This window comes from Globicephala melas, chromosome 1 (assembly GCF_963455315.2).
Source record: "Globicephala melas chromosome 1, mGloMel1.2, whole genome shotgun sequence".
NCBI lineage: Eukaryota > Metazoa > Chordata > Mammalia > Artiodactyla > Delphinidae > Globicephala > Globicephala melas.
Genome location: NC_083314.1, coordinates 78,629,182 through 78,653,184, shown reverse-complemented (window position 1 = coordinate 78,653,184; position 24,003 = coordinate 78,629,182). Strand labels below are relative to the sequence as shown.

The following is a 24,003-nucleotide window of genomic DNA, read 5'->3' as shown; positions in this document are numbered from 1 at the left end:
TATTCTTACCCTAGTTTGCTGAAACTTTGCTATGAAAAATGGACTCAGACATCTCAGGCATACAAAGTGCTGGTTGGAAAGGCACTGATTTAACTGGGCAGGACTATGCTCAGGAATTATAAAGGTGGAATATACCCTGAAGTGCCTTCTTTTAATCCTTGGAGTTGTTGTCCTTCAGCTAGGAACAGCTACAGGGCAGATCAATTTGAGAAGTTAGACTCCAAGCCTGAGTGGAGAGTGCTTTCCCATTTTGCAGGTTCTGTGGAAAGAGCTCTGCCTTGCGCTAGATGCTTAAGGGCATGTGGCCTCTTTGTGAATGAAGCAGGGAACAAACATTTCTGAAGAAGAACAAACATTCTGTCTCAAATTCAGAACTAAAAAAGGAATTTGTTTATTGAGGGCAAGGGGATGCAAGCAATATAAAAATCAAAAGCTTATCTGGCTTTAATTGACTTTTCTTTCTCTGCTTCTCAAGGTGGAGCTGGATTTTATTTGTACATTTTCTAAGGGTCCCAATCTGCTCAGGAAATCCTTATACAGGGGTAGCTGTGGGGCAGATTCCTTAAGTGACCCTTTATGAGAATTCTTATCAGGGTGGGAGTAATTGCTCAGTGCTGCCTACTTCTTTCCCTTCTGCTTCATGTGTACTACAAAATAGTCATTGCACGCGATGGTGAGCCCAGCGATTAGTGAAAAGAAGCTCTGGAAGCCCACTTTGCCGTCTCGGCACTGGTCCAGGTCCTTCATTATTTTGTCCACAGCCAGAGGGTCTTTTTGATTCTGAAAAAAAAAGACAGAGGCAAGAAATACGAGTCAATGGTTGCAATGATGAGCTTCTTTGATTTGTACTGCTGACAGCTATATATATAATCTCCTAATTATTTGAATTCTTGCTTTAGGTCATAGTGATCTTTGGAGGTCGTCTAAATGTATTTTTCTGCTTTGAGGGAGCATTTCAGTAAATTCATATTTATTTCAAGCTAGGAAAGAGGTTTCCATGGCACTCTTTTATATAACTCAGGGACTAGAAACAGCCTATTTCTAGAAAGAGGAGATTCAGTGCCAGAGAAGGGAGACTCACGACTCTGAACTCTAAGTCCACTTAGAAACCAGCATGCCCTTCTGACATGCTTTACTTACAGTCCAACTGTTACAATTTTCAAAATCACAAAATTCTGTCTGAGAACCACCCCAAATTCCCCCATTTTTTAGTTTAAACTTATATTCTCTTGACAAGCTTTCATTCCTGATAGCATGGTCAAGTCCTTAAAGAAGGAAACTCCTATGAAAGACCTCATGCGATTATTTAGGGAGTAAATTTCAGATCATTGTCCTATGGATTTTAAAGAGGTGTTAATGATGCCCTGGGGTGTGTTAGGTTTAAAGAGTTCAGGCAGATGGTCCTCATTTCTTGGCACAGCTGAGGCCAGTCTAGGGTGGCTTCATATCATATTAGCCAGGTGACCTAGAGTAAGTCACACAGCTTGGTGGGCCTTCGTGTAACAACTAAGAATTGAGGTTGGACTAGAGTGTTTCTAAGATTGCTTCTGTTCTTAATAAGTTGGTCAATCTATGCCATCCTGTACTCTTTGCTGGATGTACTCTTTGTTTTACACTGGATGTACTTCAAAAGCAGTACGTGTGATGGAGTTATAAAACTCCCCATGATTCTCAATGCCTAGCATGAATACATGGAACTAAGATGAGCAGGTAAGATCCCCTTTGTTTTTTCTTTTACTCTGTTTTCAAGGTGATTGGCTTGATTATTCCTTTTCGTAGTGATGATGCTTAGAAGTGGGAAAGTATGGTTTCTCCTGTAGGGTCCATGCCATCAACCAGAGGGAAATATGGCCCTTTACAGGTGTTAAAGGACTCAGGTAAAATATTTATGAATTTCATTGATTGTATAAATGAGTGAGGGAACTGATACTCAGCGTCTCAAGTGTGCTGGATGTTTATAAACTGCACTCAGAAATCCCTTAAGGTAAAGCAGCATTTCCTACACGCCCTAAGCAATCAACTATAACCTGTCTATGCAGCTACATCTGCTTTTGGTGGGTTTCAGTTAATTCTGGCCTTAACCCCAGCTTCCTGGCCGTGGTCAGGAGTGAAATTTGGAAGACGTTAAGTGGTCAACTTTAGAAACAAAACGATCTGTGAATGCAGCGAGTGTGGGTGTGCTTGGAATTATGACCCCATGCTTAGAATAAATTATACTGCCATGTTCAGTACTTGGTACTGAACACTTTATGTTTACCAAGCCACAAAGCCTTTAGGGAGGAAGGATCTTCGTCTCATGTGATATCATCCTGGCTTCTAACTTATGCGACAACACAATTAATGAGTGTTCAGAAGTAGACCGAGAACGCCTTTGTTCGTGTGATGGGCAGGTTTACAATGAGCACATTTTGTCCTTGAATTTTATGCTTGCCTGGAAGGGTCACAGAAAGTGAAAGTGGTCTTGGAGATAATCATGTCCAGCCTCTCATTTTCCAGAGGCAGGAACTGAGGTACAGAAAGCTGAAGCAACCTTCCCAGTTAGGGTCCTGGTCTGGGGCTCTATCACAGAACTGTACAAAAGCAGAACAGCTGTATCCTCTAACTCATTCTGGGATAGAATTGTGGTAACTGCAGCTCTGAGATACTAGTGAAGCTATTTATATCTGTTTATCTGACTGGTATTGATAACATGTAAATCATCATGTACTACAAAACCCTATGTTTAATGAGTCAGGAGTCAGGGGCTTGATTAATGCTGTTTACCAGGAGATGACAAGAGGCAGAACCCTGTCTTTTACCATCTCCTCCCTTCACCCTTTAGAGGCTAATGCACACCAAACACAGTACTGATCCCTTCAAATGACTCTGGCTGTGGCAGGGAAAGAAGGGCCTGCATTTCAATCTAATATTTTGTTAGGCAATGTTTCACCTTCAGTGAAACGCAACAGCCGTCTCTTGAGGGCCTATGATGTAAAAGGGCAACTGTGCCTTGTTGCCTAATGTCCTGAGTGATGTATCTGAGCTCATGGCAGATCCTCTTCTGGTCTTCACGGACCCCTCGATCTGTCAAAGGTGAGGCATAAACTCAAACTGTGCTCCTGTCTCATTGCATTTTCAATGTGAAAAGAAGTTATTTCTGGAGTGCCGCTTGGCACTCATTCAGCAGATACTTGACACCATTGCTTTAGAGCAGTGTTGGAAAAAAATTTTAAAGCCTTTATCTAAAGGGATTTAATTCAAGAAGGGAGATTCAAGTTGCTCAAAGTGGATGTGACCAGGATGTGGTACCTCCAGTGCCAGGTTTATGGACCCGAGGGCAACAAGGCAACCTGGTTGATTACTCTGGTGAAAGGCCTTCTTTCCTGCAACTCTGTCTCAATGGACACAGATGACTCCAGATGGATTCCTTCTGACACCTTGCATTATGGTGATTTGTGTGTAGTCTCATTTCACTTCCAAACTGTAAGCTCCTTGAGGGCAGGGGCTGTGTCTTCTTTACCTTCTGTTTCCTCCCCTAGTATCTTACAAACAGTAGGCATTCAATAATGTTTAATAAGTAAATGAATGAAAACACCTTTCTAGTAGTGACTTCCACAGGGAAGGGCTAGAAAGAGGAAGGGAAAGGAACTAGGGCCCAGAAGCATTGATTTTTACATCTGGTTCTGGTTCTTTCTGAGCCTTTCAACACTTACTTCCAAAAATCCAGGGAACTCCTTTTCCATGAGTACTCTCAGGTCCTCCTTTGTTAAGTAGCCTTTATCCCCAGCAAACTTGTGAAATGTGAACATCATGGTTTCCATGGCGTGTTCCATTTGAGAGGGCATTTTGGTGAGGTCTGTTGGAACCTATTAAAGGCTGTAAAGAAACAACTTACATTAACTTTTTTTTTTTTTTTGCTGTACGCGGGCCTCTCACTGTTGTGGCCTCTCCCGCTGCGGAGCAGAGGCTCCGGACGCGCAGGCTCAGCGGCCATGGCTCACGGGCCCAGCCGCTCCGCGGCATGTGGGATCTTCCTGGACCGGGGCACGAACCCGTGTCCCCTGCATCGGCAGGCGGACTCTCAACCACTGCGCCACCAGGGAAGCCCACCATGTATTCTTTACTAAAGTTCTGAACTTGTTATTGATTGTAACAAAGACATTTGCATCTTTGGTAGTAACATGCAGTTGCCCTACCCAAATAAAAGCTATCCAAAGCCCATTATCTACTTCCTTGAGAAGGAACAAGTAATAGTATATCCTAATTCCTTTGGGGATCTGATATACTTTTGGCAGCACTAGACAAAAGAGCTACTCTCACAGTCTGGGGTGCAGCGGGAAAGGAAGAGCTTTTCATTGTGAATAGTTTAAAACAAAGTTAAGGGACGTCCCTGGTGGTGCAGTGGTTAAGAATCCGCCTACCAATGCAGGGGACGTGGGTTCGAACCCTGGTCTGGGAAGATCCCACGTGCCGTGGAGCAACTAAGCCTGTTTGCCACAACTACTGAGACTGCGTGCCACAAGTACTGAAGCCCACACACCTAGAGCCTGTGCTCCGCAACAAGAGAAGCCACCGCAGCGGGAAGCCCAGGCACCGCAACGAAGAGTAGCCCCGCTCACTGCAACTAGAGAAAGCCCACCCGCAGCAACGAAGACCCAACACAGCCAATAAATAAATAAATTAATTAATTTAATTTAAAAAAAAAAGAAAGAAAGGAAAGGATGTGTCAGATCATTATATTCAGGTATAATAATCTAGGGGCATATGTCTCATCAAGACCCAATGCCTGGTACTTAATAGGAGCCCAATGAATTTTGCTTAACTGGAGAGCATGCTTCAGCCAGAATGGAGTAGCTTTGGCTAACACCACCTAAAATCACTACTGGATAGGAAACAGGTGAATTTGAATTGAGACTGTAATATACCACTCAAAAAAAAAAAAAAACACACAAAAAAACCCATCAAGAATAAGTTTAGAGCAGAGATTGAAGGAGAGGCTGGCAACTTCCCCTGAAGAGTCTCAATAGGAGCCGGAGACATGCTTTCAGTCTGGTTCCTTCCGCTGACACATGCATACTCAACACAGATCCGTAAATGCTGTCTGCTACAGAGAAGGTGGAGTTGGTAAACATGAGGATTGAAAAATTACACTTTAAGAGTCAAAAGTTCTACCCCTTAATCCCCAGAAAAGTACAGAAATCAGCATGCCAAAGAATGCTATACTCTGGAGAATGCTATAAACCAGAATCTGGCATGATTCATCTGGAAAGCAGTTCTCTTGGAGAGAGCAGCCAATTCAAGGTCCACTGTGGGATGAATTCCAGGGGAACCACACCCTTTCCCCTCTCTCCTGACACAGCCAGGATCTGGCTTCAGATGGCAGTGGGCTTAGAGGGAGTCAGCCTTGCCTGGATTGGCTCTGGAAGTCCAGCAACATAAGAGAACTGAACTGAATGAGTCACCTATGGGAGAAGGCTGTGGCATCCCACCCCAGTTCTGAAATATCTCAGGAAAGGAGTCAGCCACCACAGAGGTTTAAAAATACCCGTGCCCAAGCTCAAGTGGCAGAGCACTTCACAACAAATGCCCAAAGATCCCAGATACTGGAACTGGCTGTGGGACACCTAGTTCACATTCTTCACAGGGCAGAGCAGAAGGAAAATGCACTGCAAAGCCAGAGAAGTAAGAAAGGGAATACAGCAGGGTAAGGACCCCTAAAATAGGAAACAGGCTAATTTAGGAACCTCTAAGAAATACAGCTTGTAAGCTGAGGAAGTCCTGGCCACCCCTGAATACCTTCTTCAAGAGAGTGAGGCCAGTCTTCCTCTAGTGAGCACTCAGGTCACTCCAAACCCACCCCGGGATTGTCTATGCTCATTATGAAGTTACAGAGCTTTCCTGCCCCACTGGATCTCCCTCTGCTGTTTACTCAGCACATGGGCTGTGGACACTGCAGCCAGCACAGACTCCCTGTTTGTTCTGCAATAAGAATGTAGATCAGGGGCTACTCAGGAGATCTAAGGTTGTGAAAGTGAAAACAGCTTTGAAAACCAGAGATGACCACCCTCTCATCAGTAACCAGGGCCCCTGAGGGCACTGACCTGGGCTACGAGCAAGTTATTCCGTTTTGAAGGTGAAGCAAGTACACTGGTTTTAAAGTGAGATGAAGGAAAAGCGGAAGATGTGATTAATACTGTTCTTTCGGCTAGTGGATGAATCATACAGCTCTTCCAGAGTGCAGCGGTTGACCTACTGAGTCAGCCTGCCCGGCCCTCCCATTTTGGGCGGGGCTTGCCCGGCCTGGGCTGACAGAAGCACTGACCATTGGTTGCTAAAGCAGCAAGCAGTTCAGGGACTTGAATTCGCCGTTTCCACCGCCCCAGAAGAGTCCCACCCCGGGACTCTATAGCTTCTGGCTCGGAAACACTTCCAATGGATAGCCTTGGGCCTGGGGTTGAGAGGCCGCAGCGTCCTCTCTGTTACCCAGACAGCCTACTCCGGCACCTGAAACACTCCATCCAATCATTTGCCCGTCTCTCTATCTTAGATTTAAGTTCCTCTACGTTAAGAACTGTGAATTATTCAGTTCTATCCACTAACAACTAAATAGTGGTTTAGTGTTTGCTAATGAGTGAATGAATCAATCAAACAATTCCCTTGGCTGGAGCTGAGGTGCAGGTGTGATTACCGGGTCTGGGCTGAAACCCTTGAGGCTGGGAGCTCTGTGGGAGGAGGTGAGGGCTGGGAAGGGCCAGGAAAGGGGCGGCCTATGAATGAACCGCAGAGTACATTCCATAGCAGAGTACATTCCATAGCGGAGGAGAAAACGGTGTGTCCTGCTAAACAGGTCTGGTCACCCAACACGACCTGCCTTTTCTTTCTCTTCTCAGTTTTACCGTTTTCTTGAGTTTTGGTTTATCCCATTTTACTGCTCTCTCACTGTGAGCTCCACAGGCTCTAACTAATTCATCATTCACTCACCTTTTATTGAATCATTTTATTCTGATGTCTGTGTATCTCCTACACAGGTCTGAAGAGTGGAAGCTCACGTGTCTTTCTTTGTGTAGTTTTCTCTTCCGAAAAGAATTCTGAGCTTTACAAATTTACAGTGGTGGGAATTCAATTTTCCATTTTTTCTGTTCCTTCACCAAGCACCTACTTTGCATGACCCTGTCACGGTGTTAGGCACACGTGGGTGTGCTCTCCACCACCTCTATCCTGTGATGCTTGCCTCTGGGGAGTTCACCAGCTAAGGTCATACTATTTTAAAATATGTCCTGAATTCTAGTTAACTGTGTTCGTTTCTTTCCACACTAAACTGTGGGCTCCAGTAGCAGGGTCACATAAGCTAGCACCCTGTCCTCAGAGCCTGCTCAATGAATCAGTAAGAAGGAAATTGACAATAATGTAAATTTTGATCCTTCTGGGAGTAGCAGGGAAGTAGGAGGCCTCCTTAGAAAAGTGTCTGCTCCTAAGTAATACCAAATGTTTGCTCTGGACCCATGCCCAGATCCAGGCCATAATTTCAAAAAGGAGACTTCCAAAGAGCAAGAAGTCTGATCTGCTTTGCTCTTTTGTGTCTTGTCTATACCCTACTTTTCTTACAGCCCACCCAGAAAACAATTGGCAGAATGTCGGTAAAAAAAACATCTGTTATCTAAAATGTGTTTTAGGTTTCCTTCCTTTTGCTTTGAGGAATTTAAGAAGAAAAAAATTGGGGGGGGGGTGGGATGGGGAATTGAACCCAGAAGGCATTCTTGATTTGATCCCTAAAAGAAATTCAGAAGAAGTGAGTGGAAGCAATGAATCTGATCCAGGCTGTCTCTCCCACCTTTCACCAAATGTAAAACTTTCCCACTAAAAAAAGTGAGCAGCAAAAGAAAAGCTCCAGATGCAATTCAATAGGAGAACTCTGAAGCCGTCTCAACCCTAAAAGAGTACATCCAGTTTTCCTTGAAGAGTTGTCAGGCATCACCAGAACGGCAAACAATAGCCACTGTGACAACTGCTATTAAAACCACTGAAGGGCTAGGAAGTGCTGAAAATTGTTAAAAATAAGCAAATTCATTCTTTTTGCTTTTGATGTGAGATTCCTAAATTGTTGAGTCCCGGGAAAATGAGAAGCTTAAGAAAGATCCTAATAAAAAGATCAGTCTAGCTTTCCCAGCACTCTGAGTGCTAATCTGCACATTATAACTCTGAAAGGATTCCATTGTTTCCCTCAACTTTAAAAGACTAGACTGGATCAAGGCCATACCAAGTGGGTAGTGCTCTAAAAAATTCACATTTTTGGAGCTGTCCATGGAAAGCAAGGAGGCACTCAGTCTCAGCTCCACCTAGCGCAAGGCCTGACCTCACTGGAGTGGCTGCTGGAGAGGCTGGACAGGGGCCAGACATGGAAGGAAAAGGGGCCATCTGATGTTGTATGCAGGAAAAGCCAGGGAAGACCATCACCTAGAAGTCAGGGTGCTATGCTCAGTAGACCCTCAGGAAAATTTGAAGAACCAAAATAATCTCCAAATGGTATATGAAGGACCCAGTGAAGAAAGTAGCTTCTGGCTGTCAAGGAAGGAATACATCATTTGGAAGAGATGATTAAATAGAAACTGGAGAGGAATCTGTGGGGGCAGGGCTGATGAAGAAATTCCAAATGAGTTATATGAACTCATTCCTGCCCTAATGCCTGTCATTACCTTTTGCAATTTGCTGAAACACGCTGGAGGCAAAGATCATTGACAGAGTGTTGAGCCTGGCCTCACCTGAGGTGCAGGATATAAAAATCCACTGCTGCAGGTTGAAACTCAGGCTGCAGGGGAAAAAGCATCTGCAGCAACTGCAAACCTCTTAACGGGAAGAGCTACCTCCCAAATAAAGCCGGGGCAGCCTGCCAGCAGGCATACAGGCCGATAACCCAGCAGCAGTTCTGCCACGGCCCTACCAGTCTAACTGCTGTCTTCAGTCAAGAAACCTCTCCTTCAGGTTGCGGGCCAAGTCCTGGTGTGACTCACTTCCTCTTGGAAAATGCCCTCTAAGATGGCACAGTTCCCCTTTTCCTTCAGGGAGTGTTCTGTCTGAACCATCTGCAGAGAGGATCTGGAACCATCCGGGCCACACCCACAGGGGCTTACAACTGAGTCACAGGCCTCCACTAGGAGAATCCGGGAGCCCTTTGTGCTAACCACGCCCTGCAGAAAGCTCCCAGTGAAGGGGGTGGGCTTAATGTATTCCAGAGTCCGGCCCAGGGCTCGGCTGCGCCTGGCACGGGGCTTGCTGCTCTGCTTTCCCCACCATCCCGGCCCAACAAGGCAGATTCCGGGTTTCAGTTAGGTGGAGTCCGGCCGCGGCTAGAGAGTGTGGTATCCAGGCCTGGGGGAAGCGCCCCTCCTCTGGCCAGGCTCAAATTGTGACCAGGTACCTACAGCTCATTGCACTGGGACAGATTAGTCTGGGTTAGAAGATCCTTCATTAAGCCTGCTCTTCCTCTATCTCTGTATAGTTCCACTTGTTTAAGACAGCAAGAAGGGATCCCTTTCAGTACAAAAATCACTTCACACAGGTTTCACATGGGCTTCCCTCCCCCTCTTACCCCCACCCCTCAGCAAAACTGCGTTATAAAGAAAACTAATAGACTTTCCTCCCTCGGTCGGCAGTAAGAACCTTCCCGTCTAGCAGACAAACAACAGGAAACCAAACCTGAAGCATCGGGGAGAGGGGCTGAGGGGTGTCCTTTGGGTAGGGAAACCGCCAGCCCTCCCCGAGCCTGCACGGGCCGTCCATCTAGGAGGTGGCTACGAACATCTGGACAGAGGTCAGCCTGCAGCCGGAGCACACAAAGAAATACGCCGGCCAGGACAGGGGACCAGAAGCGGGGGTTCGGGTAACTGGGGAGACTAGTCGAAAAGTAGGAAAGTGGGTGTAAAAAAAGATAAACCGAAAGGTAGGAGAGAGCAGACCCCGGGTCAACCAAAACGGAGGTACAGTAGTGAAGGACAAGGGCTCCCTCCCGCCCCCCCCCGCGAGGATCTGGGGGGTCGCGCCGGGGCGGGTCGGGGACGCTGCTCGCCAAGCCGGGGTGTGGCCCAGATACCTCCCCATCTGCAGCTGATCCTCGACCAGGCCCCCCGGCGCCCGGGACACCCGGCGAAGCCAGCCGGGCGAGCCAGAGCCGCCGATGCGGGGGTTTCCACGGGCGCGGGGTCTGGGGCTGGGGACCGCCCGGGACCGGCGGGCGGAACTCACCGTGACAGGAGGCGCGGCGGGGACGTTCGGCAGGCGGGGGTGCTCGGCTGGCGGGGGCGCTCGGCTGGCGGGGACGCGCGGCCAGTGAGCAGAGCGCCGCGGGCTGGGCGCCTTAGTAAGTGGGGGCGGGGAGCGGGGGAGGCAGGAGGAGCCTGGGCCGGTGTCAGGGCCTCCGCTCACCCCACCCCTTCTCCTCCCTCCTCTTCCTGCCCCCGCACCCAACACTCACACCCCGGGCGCAGCGCACACCCTTCTTTCGCTGTGCGGAGGAGCCTCGCTCCAGGGCTCCACACCGCCCCCAGTGAGAACAATACTGTAAACTTCTCTTCCTACTCAAATACTCTGGAATATTTTAGGACATCCCCACCCTCGGCCATGCCCTTCCTCTCGGGTTTGGTTTTAGAGAGCGAATGAGTGTGCAAATCCAAGAATCCAGCCATTCTGCGGGTGGGGCGCGCTGGCCCAGAACCAGATTGTAAGCGCTCGTCCGTAACCTACGGGTCTAGGAATTATTTTCTAGATGATACTGCAGGGAGGGGCTCGTGGAGTCCTAACGACCGCGAGGGCGTCAGACTTGGTTGATTTCAGATAAGGCCCTAGGAGGTCAGTTGGGAGGGTCTCCAAGGCCTGGGCCCCCAGTCCACGGGCAGCTCTCAGAGAAGGCGAGTTCCCTGCCGGCGCCTGCTCGCGGAGTGGAGGGGGGTGGTTGCCGTTTGGTGGCTAGTCAGCTCGAGGGCGTTACAAACCCTTTGTTGAACTGGAGATTTACCCCTCTTAGTGTGAATGGTTTCTGTCGTAGTTGATATTGTTAAAGCCTGTTTCAGGGTCTCCTTTTTTTGTCCTGAAATTGGCCTGTTTGGTCCTCAAACTCTTTAGAAGAAATTTAGAGAAAACCTAAGTGTTTCCTAGCTGACGCTATTCCCCCCGCCATTTTTTTAAAAAAATATTTATTTATTTGGTTGCACCAGGTCTTAGTTGCAGCAGGAGGGCTCCTTAGTTGTGGCACGCAAACTGTTAGTTGCGGCATGCATGTGGGATCTAGTTCCTTGATCAGGAATCCAACCTGGCCCCCTGTACTGGGAGCACGGAGACTTATCCACTGCGCCACCAGGAAAGTAGCCCCCCCCCCTTTATTTTAATTGTGGTTTAGGGTTAAATGCAAACTACTAGCAGCTGTTGTTGGAAAAGGGCCCAGTCCCAAGTCTTGGGTTTTCCTTTGTTCCCAGGGGAGGTCCTGGGAGGACTGAGTGATCCCAAAGGAATGAGCAGACTTGGGGAATCCTCCAAGTGCCTCTAAGTGACTAATCTTGGCTCTTGCCAGGAAAAAACTTGGATTTCAGCTCTCACTCTGCTGGATTCCTGCAACACTGGTGCTGAATGTTCGGGGGGAACTCCTGCAAAAAACACAGGCTTCCTAAATTCTTGCTAGGCCCTAGGTTACAGTCAAGAATGGAGAAAATTCTAGATCCCTTTAGTTCCAGGAAATATGCAACTGGGTTTAGAATGAGAATACCTGAGTTCCGTATACTATAGACTCCTTATTTGATTTCTTCATTTGATTCACAAACATTTAGGAATGCTTAATGTATATGCTAGGGCCTGGGGATTCAGAAATCAAAGAATCAGTCCTGTCTCTCAAAGAGCTTCAAATCTTGTTGGAAGATAGATTAGCAAATGGCTAAAATCCAGTGAGCTCAGTGAATGGTAGAGGACACAAAGGGACACTGTGAGAACATTGAGGAGGGGGCTCCAAGTCCCCATGGAATGGTCGCAGAACAATTCCTGGAGGAGAAACATTTGATAGACGTTCTTAAAATAATAATAACGTTTACCATGACTTTTTTTTTTTAACATCTTTATTGGGGTATAATTGCTTTACAATGGTGTGTTAGTTTCTGCTTTATAACAAAGTGAATCAGTTATACATATACATATGTTCCCATATCTCTTCCCTCTTGCGTCTCCCTCCCTCCCACCCTCCCTATCCCACCCCTCCAGGCTGTCACAAAGCACCCAGCCGATATCCCTGTGCCATGCGGCTGCTTCCCACTAGCTATCTACCTTACGTTTGTTAGTGTATATATGTCCATGACTCTCTCTCGCCCTGTCACAGCTCACCCTTCCCCCTCCCCATATCCTCAAGTCCGTTCTCCAGTAGGTCTGTGTCTTTATTCCTGTCTTACCCCTAGGTTCTTCATGACATTTTTTTCCCTTAAATTCCATATATATGTGTTAGCATACAGTATTTGTCTTTTTCTTTCTGACTTACTTCACTCTGTATGACAGACTCTAGGTCTATCCACCTCATTACAAATAGCTCAATTTCGTTTCTTTTTATGGCTGAGTAATATTCCATTGTATATATGTGCCACATCTTCTTTATCCATTCATCCGATGATGGGCACCTAGGTTGTTTCCATCTCCTGGCTATTGTAAATAGAGCTGCAGTGAACATTTTGGTACATGACTCTTTTTGAATTTTGGTTTTCTCAGGGTATATGCCCAGTAGTGGGATTGCTGGGTCATATGGTAGTTCTATTTGTAGTTTTTTAAGGAACCTCCATACTGTTCTCCATAGTGGCTGAACCAATTCACATTCCCACCAGCAGTGCAAGAGTGTTCCCTTTTCTCCACACCCTCTCCAGCATTTATTGTTTGTAGATTTTTTGATGATGGCCATTCTGACTGGTGTGAGATGATATCTCATTGTAGTTTTGATTTGCATTTCTCTAATGATTAATGATGTTGAGCAGTCTTTCATGTGTTTGTTGCCAGTCTGCATATCTTCTTTGGAGAAATGTCTATTTAGGTCTTCTGCCCATTTTTGGATTGGGTTGTTTGTTTTTTTGTTATTGAGCTGCATGAGCTGCTTGTAAATTTTGGAGATTAATCCTTTGTCAGTTGCTTCATTTGCAAATATTTTCTCCCATTCTGAGGGTTGTCTTTTGGTCTTGTTTATGGTTTCCTTTGCTGCGCAAAAGCTTTGAAGTTTCATTAGGTCCCATTTGTTTATTTTTGTTTTTATTTCCATTTCTCTAGGAGGTGGGTCAGAAAGGATCTTGCTGTGATTTATGTCACAGAGTGTTCTGCCTATGTTTTCCTCTAAGAGTTTGATAGTTTCTGGCCTTACATTTAGGTCTTTAATCCATTTTGAGCTTATTTTTTTATTTATTTATTTTTTTTAACATCTTCATTTTGAGCTTATTTTTGTGCATGGTGTTAGGGAGTGATCTAATCTCATACTTTTACATGTAGCTGTCCAGTTTTCCCAGCACCACTTATTGAAGAGGCTGTCCTTTCTCCACTGTACATTCCTGCCACATTTATCAAAGATAAGGTGTCCATATGTGTGTGGGTTTATCTCTGGGCTTTCTATCCTGTTCCATTGATCTATCTTTCTGTTTTTGTGCCAGTACCATACTATCTTGATTACTGTAGCTTTGTAGTATAGTCTGAAGTCAGGGAGCCTGACTCCTCCAGCTCCGTTTTTCGTTCTCAAGATTGCTTTGGCTATTCGGGGTCTTTTGTGTTTCCATACAAATTGCAAAATTTTTTGTTCTAGTTCTGTGAAAAATGCCAGTGGTAGTTTGATAGGGATTGCATTGAATCTATAGATTGCTTTGGGTAGTAGAGTCATTTTCACAATGTTGATTCTTCCAATCCAAGAACATGGTATATCTCTCCATCTATTTGTATCATCTTTAATTTCTTTCATCAGTGTCTTATAATTTTCTGCATACAGATCTTTTGTCTCCTTAGGTAGGTTTATTCCTAGATATTTTATTCTTTTTGTTGCAATGGTAAATGGGAGTGTTTTCTTGATTTCACTTTCAGATTTTTCATCATTAGTGTATAGGAATGCCAGAGATTTCTGTGCATTAATTTTGTATCCTGCTACTTTACCAAGTTCATTGATTAGCTCTAGTAGTTTTCTGGTAGCATCTTTAGGATTCTCTATGTATAGTATCATGTCATCTGCAAACAGTGACAGCTTTACTTTTTCTTTTCCGATTTGGATTCCTTTTATTTCCTTTTCTTCTCTGATTGCTGTGGCTAAAACTTCCAAAACTATGTTGAATAAGAGTGGTGAGAGTGGGCAACCTTGTCTTGTTCCTGATCTTAGTGGATATGGTTTCAGTTTTTCACCATTGAGGATGATGTTGGTTGTGGGTTTGTCATGTATGGCCTTTATTATGTTGAGGAAAGTTCCCTCTATGCCTACTTTCTGCAGGGTTTTTATCATAAATGAATTTGAATTTTGTCAAAAGCTTTCTCTGCATCTATTGAGATGATCATATGGTTTTTCTCCTTCAATTTGTTAATATGGTTTATCACATTGATAGATTTGCGTATATTGAAGAATCCTTGCATTCCTGGAATAAACCCCACTTGATCATGGTGTATGATCCTTTTAATGTGCTGTTGGATTCTGTTTGCTAGTATTTTGTTGAGGATTTTTGCATCTATGTTCATCAGTGATATTGGCCTGTAGTTTTCTTTCTTTGTGACATCCTTGTCTGGTTTTGGTATCAAGGTGATGGTGGCCTCGTAGAAGGAGTTTGGGAGTGTTCCTCCCTCTGCTATATTTTGGAAGAGTTTGAGAAGGATAGGTGTTAGCTCTTCTCTAAATGTTTGATAGAATTTGCCTGGTCCTGGGCTTTTGTTTGTTGGAAGATTTTTAATCACAGTTTCAATTTCAGTGCTTGTGATTGGTCTGTTCATATTTTCTATTTCTTCCTGATTCAGTCTTGGCAGGTTGTGCATTTCTAAGAATTTGTCCATTTTTTCCAGATTGTCCATTTTATTGGCATAGAGTTGCTTGTAGTAATCTCTCATGATCTTTTTTATTTCTGCAGTGTCAGTTGTTACCTCTCCTTTTTCATTTCTAATTCTATTGATTTGAGTCTTCTCCCTTTTTTTCTTGATGAGTCTGGCTAGTGGTTTATCTATTTTGTTTATCTTCTCAAAGAACGAGCTTTTAGTTTTATTGATCTTTGCTATTGTTTCCTTCTACCATGACTTTTAAATCTGATTGTAAAAAAGATTACATTCTTATTGTAGAAGGTTTGGAAAATATACCAATGTATAAAAAGGAAAATAAGATTATTTGTAAACTCATGGACCAAAGAGACATACTTTTATATATTTCCTTTGATGGAAGAAGTTTTTACATTATGAGGTATGGGGAAGCCATTTTGGCTTATACATGATTTCACCTAAACTTTATGCTAACTAGAACAGCCTATTTTGTTGACAAACATGCATTGTACATCTGCTTTAATCATTAAAGAAAAGAGTGCATTTAAAAAATCAAAATGGAGTAAGTGTGGCTCAGGCATCCTAAATGGAGTTGGGTGGCCATTGTGAATGTGATTTCAGATAGTTCCTACATCGTTAAGAACTTGAATTTTCTGAACTGTATCAGACTCAAGAACACCACCAGCCCCTCTCAAAACAGTATCTGCTAGGGACTTCCCTGGTGGTCCAGTGGTTAAGACTCCTCGCTTCCACTGCAGGCGGTGCCGGTTCCATCCCTGGTCGGGGAACTAAGATGCAGCATGCTGTGCAGCGTGGCTAAAAAACAAACAAACAAAACAAACAAAAAACCCAGTATCTGCTAGCAGCTGCCAGCTGCAACCTCATGGTCTTAAGGTCTTCCTTTGTAACTGTGCAACCATTTGGGGCACCAACCAACCCTTACTTAATAAGCACCCTTACTTCTTGCCAGATCTAATTTTAATTCTCGACAAACAACTTATGTAATTTTGCAGTTTTTGCGTTTATAAGCCTCCTCATTTGTAGTCCAGTGGAACACAATTCAGGTGCTTCTTGAATCTGTGTCTCCCTTGATATCATCCTCACTTTGGCTCAAATACAACTATTTTTTATTCCTTTTATAGATTTTTTTGGATTATTTCTGTCCATACCTTTTAGTCTTTTTGTGCACATATATTACATATATAAATATAAATAAATATATATATAATTTGGGGATTTAGAATTATTTATTTATTTATTTTTGGCTGTGTTGGGTCTTCGTTGGGCGCACAGGCTTTCTCTAGTTGCGGCGAGCAGGAGCTACTCTTCATTGCAGTGCACAGGCTTCTCATTGCAGTGGCTTCTCTTATTGCGGAGCACGGGCTGTAGGTGCACAGGCTTCAGTAGTTGTGGTGCACGGGCTTAGTTGCTCCACGGCATGTGGGATCTTCCTGGACCAGGGCTCGAAGCCACGTCCCCGACATTGGCAGGTGGATTCTTAACCACTGCGCCACCAGGGAAGTCCAGGGAGGATTTTTTTTTTTTTGAAAATTGACCCCAGAAGGGATTGTTGAATTTGATCCTTAAAGGGAATTCAGAAAAAGTTAATTGAGGCAATGGATCTGTCTCTCCCACCTTTCACCAAACTTGCTCACTAAAAAAGTGGGCAGCAAAGGAAAAGTTCCAGATGCAATCCAATAGGAAGAAAGAACTCCAAAGCTTTCTCTACTCCAACAGAGTACATCCAGTTTTCATCAGAGTTGTCAGGCATCAGCCAGAATTGGCAAACAATAGCCATTGTGACAACTGCTATCAAATCCATTGGTGGGTTGGGTGGTAGTTATTTAGTGAAGAGCTAGGAAGTGCTGAAAATTGTTAAAAATAAGCAAATTCATTCTTTTTGCTTTTGATGTGAAATTCCTAAATTGTGACCACACTGATTATAGAATTATGTATTCTATTTTTGTCCCATAATACCTTATCTTTATTACTTTGTATGTCACTAAATATCAAGAGCATTCTTGTTCATTTACTCATTTTTTTTTTTCCCCACTCAACAAGTAACTACAGTTGGCTGTCCATATCTGGGGGTTCCTCATCCTCAGATTCAAACAAGCATGGATCGAAAATTTTCAGAAAAATAATTCCAGAAAGTTCCAAAAAACAAAACTTGAATTTGCCTTTCTGGCAACTATTTACATTGCATTTACATACTATTTACAACTATTTGCATGGTATTTACATTCTATTGGGTATTACAAGTAATCTAGAGATGATTTAAAGTATACTGGAGGATGTGTGTAAGTTTTATGTGATACTGTACCATCTTATGTAAGGGACTTGAGCATCCATGGATTTTGGTATGGGGGGAGTTTCTGGAACCAGTACCCACAAGGGTACCAAGGGAAAACTGTATTCAGTTACACTGTGGCTTCTCTGCTCTCTTCTTCGGCCTGCTGGCCAGATTCTGAGGGCTCCCACATCTTAGTGGCTGCAGCTCCACAAGATGGACAGGACTTCCAAAGTCCTGGGTTTCCAAAGCATTGTATTAATGGTTTGAATCATAGTTGTAACAAAAGGAAACTTTATTCACCAATTACAGAGCCCTAGTAAGGAGTCACAACAGTCCTCCATGGCAGTTCATTTGAGAACTACCAATTTACAGTTGCCTGGTCAAGACTTTTTGCTGGCAACCCCCAAAACAAAACAAAACAACAAACCTCCAAGTGTGGCTTTACTAGTACACCCTAAATAGGGAAATACAATTTATTAAACATTTCCCATATTTTTCAAACATTTAAGTTGTTACCAATTTTTACTGTCATAAATAATAATTGTATATAAAAGAACTACTTTTGAATAAACATCTTTGCCCATGTTTATTTTCTTAGGATAGACTCCTATCAGGGACTGTCCTTTTTGTTTGTTTGTTTATGGGGATCTTAAAGGACCAGTAGGGTTAGCCACATTCTGTGGTTGGGCAGATAGGAGGGAAAAGCATGTGCCAGGGCATGGAATTCTGAGGTGTTGTGTCTATTCCAGGAATTGCCTCAGTTCTGCATGAGGAGAGTGCTAAGTCCATTAGGGCCTCAGATGGGGATGAGTCTCAAGAGGAGGTGCCTTTCTCCAGGGCACCTGGGATACTCTGCTTGTTATTGAACCAAACTTCGCTCTGCTCGCCAGTGTACAGTAAAGTCAATCTACTGACCCCAGGTTGTGGCGAAGGAAAGTGCAGCGTTTATTGTAGGTGCCAGACAAAGAGTCCGGGGCAGCTAATGCTCAAAAACCTGAACTCCCCCATGAGTTTCAGGGAAGCATTTTTATTATGTTTTACTTTTTAAAATTTATTTTTATTGGAGTATAGTTGCTTTACAATGTTGTGTTAGCCTATTGTACAACAACGTGAATCAGCTACATGTATACAAATATCCCCTCTTTTTTTGGATTTCCTTCCCATTTTGGTCACCACAGAGCACTGAATAGAGTTCCCGGAGCTACACAGTAGGTTTTCATTAGTTATCTATTTTATACAAAGTATCAAGAGTGTATAGATGTCAATCCCAATCTCCCAATTCATCCCACTCCCTCTTCCCCACCTTGGTGTCCATATGTTTGTTCTCTACGTCTGTGTCTCTATTTCTGCTTTGCAAATAAGATCATCTATACCATTTTTCTAGATTCCACATATGTGCATTAATATACGATATTTGTTTTTCTCTTTCTGACTTACTTCACTCTGTATGACAGTCTCTAGGTCCATCCATGTCTCTACAAATGACCCAATTTCTTTCCTTTTTATGGCTGAGTAATATTCCATTGTATATATGTACCACATCTTCTTTATCCATTCCTCTGTTGATGGACATTTAGGTTGGGGAAGCATTTTTAAAGGCAAGGTGAGGGAGGGGAGTCGCAGGGTATGTGATCAGCTCTTGCACAATTCTCTGATTGGTTGATGGTGAGGTAACAGGGTGGTGTCACAGGGGTTAACATTATCAATCCTCAGGCTCCGGTAGCTCTGGGGGCTACAGTGCTCATGGTCATGAAGTAGTTAACTTCTTCCATTTGGTGGGGGTTTTAGCATCTGTAAAACAACTCAGGAAATGTGCATCAGATACTGTTATCTATATACTTCAGATAAGAACTAAAGATTCTGTGACTGCCATATGGCCAATCTACTGTTTAAATTCTTATCAGTTCTCCTGGCCCAACTGCTATTTTTGCCACTACATGTTCACATCCTCTCAGTCATTAACTCTTGAGCCAGGCTTTTGTGACTCAGGGGCGGCCTGGGAGACTACAGCTTTTCTACAAAAAGGAGGCAGGCAGAGGACAAGGTGGTGAAGGGTCTGTCCCAGGAAAGTTCTATAGGGTCCTGCTCTGTTACATGCTAAAGAATCTGGAGTTCATTCCTGAAGGTGACAAGGAGTCACCAAGAATGTTAAAGGGGGAGTGAGTGACTCTCCCACTTACCAGCTGCGTGGCTCTGGGAAAGCCATCTCACCACTGTGAACCTGAGTCTCCTAATGGGTAAAATAGGGATAGATGCCTATCATCTGGGGTGATGGCAAAGAATGAACTGGCTCATGACCATGAGGCATCCAGCTCAGCCCTGGTATGCAGCAGCTTCTGGGCAGCAGATTAGATTCTGTGTGATCCCTCCCTGTGGAGAAGAAGCTTTAAGGAGGCCAAGCAGGGCTGTTCTGTGGCCCAAGGTCCCTGGTGTGGGATTTGTGTGTGAACACCTTTGAGCAGACTTCCTGCTAGGGCACTGGGAGGACTCCATCGAGGCTGTGCTTGCTGTGCTAACTTACCTCTTGGAGCAGCAGAAGCTGAAACCTTTTTTTTTTTTTTTTTAACACAAGAGAACTCTTAGCTTGGGGTTGGAAACCATCTGCTTTCTTCTATTGGTGAGCTGCAAATTCTAATGATTATAATCTATCAAATATTTACAGAACACCTATTAATACCTGGAATCTTCTGGCTACTGGAGATATGTCAGGGACCAAGACAGACAAATTTCTGCCTTCATAGGCCTTTCATTCTAGCAGGAAAGGCAAATAAAATACAAGTAAAATGAAACTAATAAAATTTTGGGTAAGTTGTAATGAGTGCCTTGATGGGAAAAACAAGGATCTGAGTGAGAGAAGAATCGAAGTAGAAAGTCAGGGAAGACTACACTGAAGAGGGGACATTGGAACTCAGACCTAGAGGAAGAAGAGGAACTAGGGTTGTAAATAAGGGAGGGACCAGGAGGAAGCTTTCTGGGTGGAGGGAAAAGCACATGCAGAGGCTGGGAGGTGGGGAGGGGCTTGGTCTGGGATGGGAATTGAAAAACACCAGTGTGCCTGTGTCAAGGGGAGCACGGGGGAGGGGGACTGGACATTCGGAGAAACAGTTTGGCTACATATCACGGGTTAAGAACGCAGGCTTGGGGAGTGAGTCATATTTTCTCTGCCGCTCATTAGCTATGTGATCTTGGACATGTCACCAACCTTTCCAAACCTCAGTTCTCTCATCTGGAAAATGGACTCAAAAGGAATACCTGCCTCCTAGGAATATTGTGGCTATAAATGAGTAAATACTTAGCAGTGTGCCTGGCACATAGTAAGTGCCCCACTCCTGTTAACTATAATTATTATTAATAAGTGGAGGGCGGGTTGGAGCCAGACAGACTTGTGTTGAAACCTGGCTCTGCTGCATGATTGCTTTGTGCCATAGAAAGTAAGCCTCCATGCCTTCTGTCTCCTCATCCATAAAATGGACTTCGTATTCCTATCCTGGGGGGTAAGTTATTATGGGGATTATATGAAGTGATTTATGTGCAGCCATCCTGAAGGTAGCAGCCAACCTCTCAAGGTCTTTTAATTATTTTAAAGTATTTTCCCAAATATATCCAGCCTCTTTTTAAACACTCAAAAAAGAGACAGACAAAACCTTAATGAGGGACTTCCCTGGTGGCACAGTGGTTAAGAATCTGCCTGCCAGCGCAGGGGACACTGGTTCAAGCCCTGGTCTGGGAAGATCCCACGTGCCACGGAGCAACTAAGCCCGTGCACCAAAACTACCGAAGCCCGCGTGCCTAGAGCCCGTGCTCCGCAACAAGAGAAGCCACTGCAATGAGAAGCCCGTGCACTGCAATGAAGAGTAGCCCCTGCTCGCCGCAGCTAGAGAAAGCCTGCACGCAGCAACGAAGACCCAAAGCAGCCAAAAATAAATAAATTTATTAAAAAAAACTTAATGAAAATCAGTCACAAGTTTGCGGGTCTACTTATGTTATGGATTGGGGTAGTCGACAAAGAAAAACCTGGGAATTCTAGCCTTCCTCTTCCATCTTCTAGTCATAAGGGACTCTGATTTTCCAGAGCTCTTCAAAGGAGGAAGAAAAAAGGATGCTGTACCTTGAGTTAAGTAATCAGTCCAGAACAGAACACCAGCTTGTCTGGACCCCAAGAATGCTTGGAGTTGGGGAAGAACTCTGCAAGATGAGACCTGCCCATCATGGGCTGTAGTCTGCCAGTCTCATATGCAGTTACCTTTTCTTTATTAAAACTTGAGAGGAAGTGGTGTTCCAGACAGAAATTCTGGGGGCTGTATGAAAGAGAAAGTTATTTAAGCCCCAGATACTCTGTGTTCATGGATAATGGAATGTGGCTGAGGAGTTCTCAGACCCACAGAAATGTGACTCCATGGGGCCCTGGTGACACAAACCCCTTGTGAAAAGCTGGCCACTTAGTATGAACTGGTGCCTCAATAGTATTAGCCAGCAAGTAGCTCTGGGGGTTCCAGGCAATCCTGTTTGGTAGCTGGAAGCTAGGGGAAGCTGCTGTGAGGCACCGGGGAAGTGTAAGCTTGGTGGAGATTTGTGCTGGGAGAGGGTGTGTCCTTGCTTCCTAGCTAATGCTGTGGGACCCTCTGGTGGCTGCAGAGTGAGTAGCTCTGCAGTTGGGTTTGCTTTCTTCTGACTGGGTCTGGCAGCATATGGAGCAGGAAGCTTTGTTGAGAAACCCGAGGGATGAAGATGGTGCTGGGAAGTGTTCAGAGCTGTACTGAGATGGAGGCTGTGATTTAGGTGGGAACCCTGCCCCAGTGGCTCATTCCTTTGGTAGCATTTCTCAGGGCTTGAACAGTGGGAACAGTAATGCTCTGTGTACATGATGAAAAAAAAAAAAAGCATGAAAATAGAGACATTAGGTTGAACTAGCGTTTGGTGCTATATAGATAAAAGCCTCAACTGGGACATAGAATTCAACCAGTTTTATTGGTTGGCTTTTAAGCGCATTCATTCTAACAGTTTTGGGCACAGATATTCTGAAAGCCAAAGTGCCTGGATATTGGAGGATATACTTGCTGGTAATTAATGGGGGGCATCTTTGAGGTCTATATTGGTCATGTCCTATAAAAAGAAAAATGTAATCCAGGTCTCGCTTATTAAAAATTAACATAATAATTTTATAGTCTACAAAGCTCTGTCTCATGTGTTATTTTATTTGTTCCTTATAATCACCCCAAGAAGTATTTTAGGTCAATTAGAATTATGATTATTGTAATTTATTGAGGTTTACATATATTATTTCTAAGTCTCATAAAATCCCTGTAGGACAGATGCTAAGTGTGTTTTCAGATGAGGAAAGGAAGCTCAGAGAGTTTAAATAATAACTTACCTAAGGGCATCTGTATGGCCCTATTAGAACCCAGATAAGCCTACTGTTAAAGCCTCCCTATTGCCACCACCACCCTCTACTTTTGGGGGGGGGGGTAGAGCAGCAATAGGACAGCTGCTTAGGAACGTAGCCGTAATCTAGGCAGGAACATGGGAATATTCCCAAATAGCTCTAATAGGAGGTAGTGTGTGTGGCCAGTTTTGCATGGGTGTAGACAGTAAGACCAGCAAGAATTTAGAAGAGCAGGCTTCCTTTGCTGGGATCCTTAAGAATAACTTCATGGGAGATAAGATTTGAAGAGAGCCTTGAACATTGGGTCTCTATCCCATTTGATAGGCATCGATGGGGCATGTGGAACAGGTGCTGAGAGGAGGACCATCCTCTCAGCACAGAGGAGCGAATGTGCGGGACAGGTTTGGAGAAGGATCAAGTACAACTAGAAAAAGGGTTAGGGTGAGGGATAAGGGCTAGATTATTGATGCTTTTGAGTTGCAGACTAAAAATTTAAATTGTAGACACAACTAAACAGCAGAAGCCAGAACCACTGACAACCGGAGGTGAGAGAGAATGGGGGCCAGGAGATGATGGAGGTGAAGCTGGTGATGATACAGGCCTGCACTGGAATGGTGGTGGTAAGAGTAGACAGGAAGGTACAGATCTGAGAAAAATCTGCAGGAAGAGTCCTGCCATTACTGAGCTGCAGGGCATGAGGGAGAGGATGATCACAGCTACCCAGAATTGTCCAGCCCGGGCACCTGGAGTATTGTGGTACCTGCCCAATGCGGAGAGGAAATACTGGCTTCGGAAGGAAGGTGATAAAAACGCTGCAGGTGGGATTTCTAAGTGGAAATGACCTGCTTTGTGAGAGTGTGTAGACACAGGCTGTCCCAGTTGTCTGTTTCCCTGAGCACTGACCTTTGGCTACCTGTGCGTGTTTCATGGTCAGGCAGGGTCCTGGCAGGATTCCACTCCTGCAGAGTTCTTCCCAGCCAGGCTCAGTCCACGTCCCCTGGACCCCAACACCATTCACTAGCAGGCAGACACTAGCCCCAGGACCACTGCAGCCCTGCAATCTGCCGTGGCAAGACACAGCCAACACATCAGCAGGCCAGAACAAGCCCTGGGAGGCCCCTGGGCCCTGGCCCTCTCTACCAACTGGCCAACACAGCCTGTGGGCCCCTCAACCAGTGGTCCTGGGATCCAGCCCCACCCACCAGCGGGCTGACACCAGCTTCAGGACCCCCAGGGCCCTGTAACCAGAGACCACTGGGCCCCAGCCCCGGCTACCAGCAGGCCAACACCAGTTATGAGACACATTGGACTCTTCAGCCAGCCACCCCAGGATCTATCCCCAATCACCAGT

The 24,003-nt window shown here is 44.7% G+C and overlaps 1 protein-coding gene across 2 annotated transcripts; it reads right to left on the bottom strand.

The window, feature by feature from the left end:
• Window positions 1-367: 367 nt before the first annotated feature.
• Window positions 368-10,373, bottom strand: S100A10 (S100 calcium binding protein A10). 2 transcript variants are annotated; one of them, XM_030846501.2, is made up of 3 exons: window positions 10,219-10,373; window positions 3,693-3,855; window positions 368-780 (listed from the first exon to the last, which is right to left on the bottom strand). In XM_030846501.2, exons 2-3 carry the CDS (start codon window positions 3,822-3,824, stop codon window positions 619-621), a joined length of 294 nt encoding a protein of 97 aa, XP_030702361.1. In that variant the 5' UTR covers window positions 3,825-3,855; window positions 10,219-10,373; the 3' UTR covers window positions 368-618. The 2 variants fall into 2 exon arrangements, with proteins under 2 accessions (XP_030702361.1, XP_060142803.1); XM_060286820.2 differs by lacking the exon at window positions 10,219-10,373 and adding an exon at window positions 10,067-10,196.
• Between the last annotated feature and the right edge of the window lie 13,630 nt (window positions 10,374-24,003).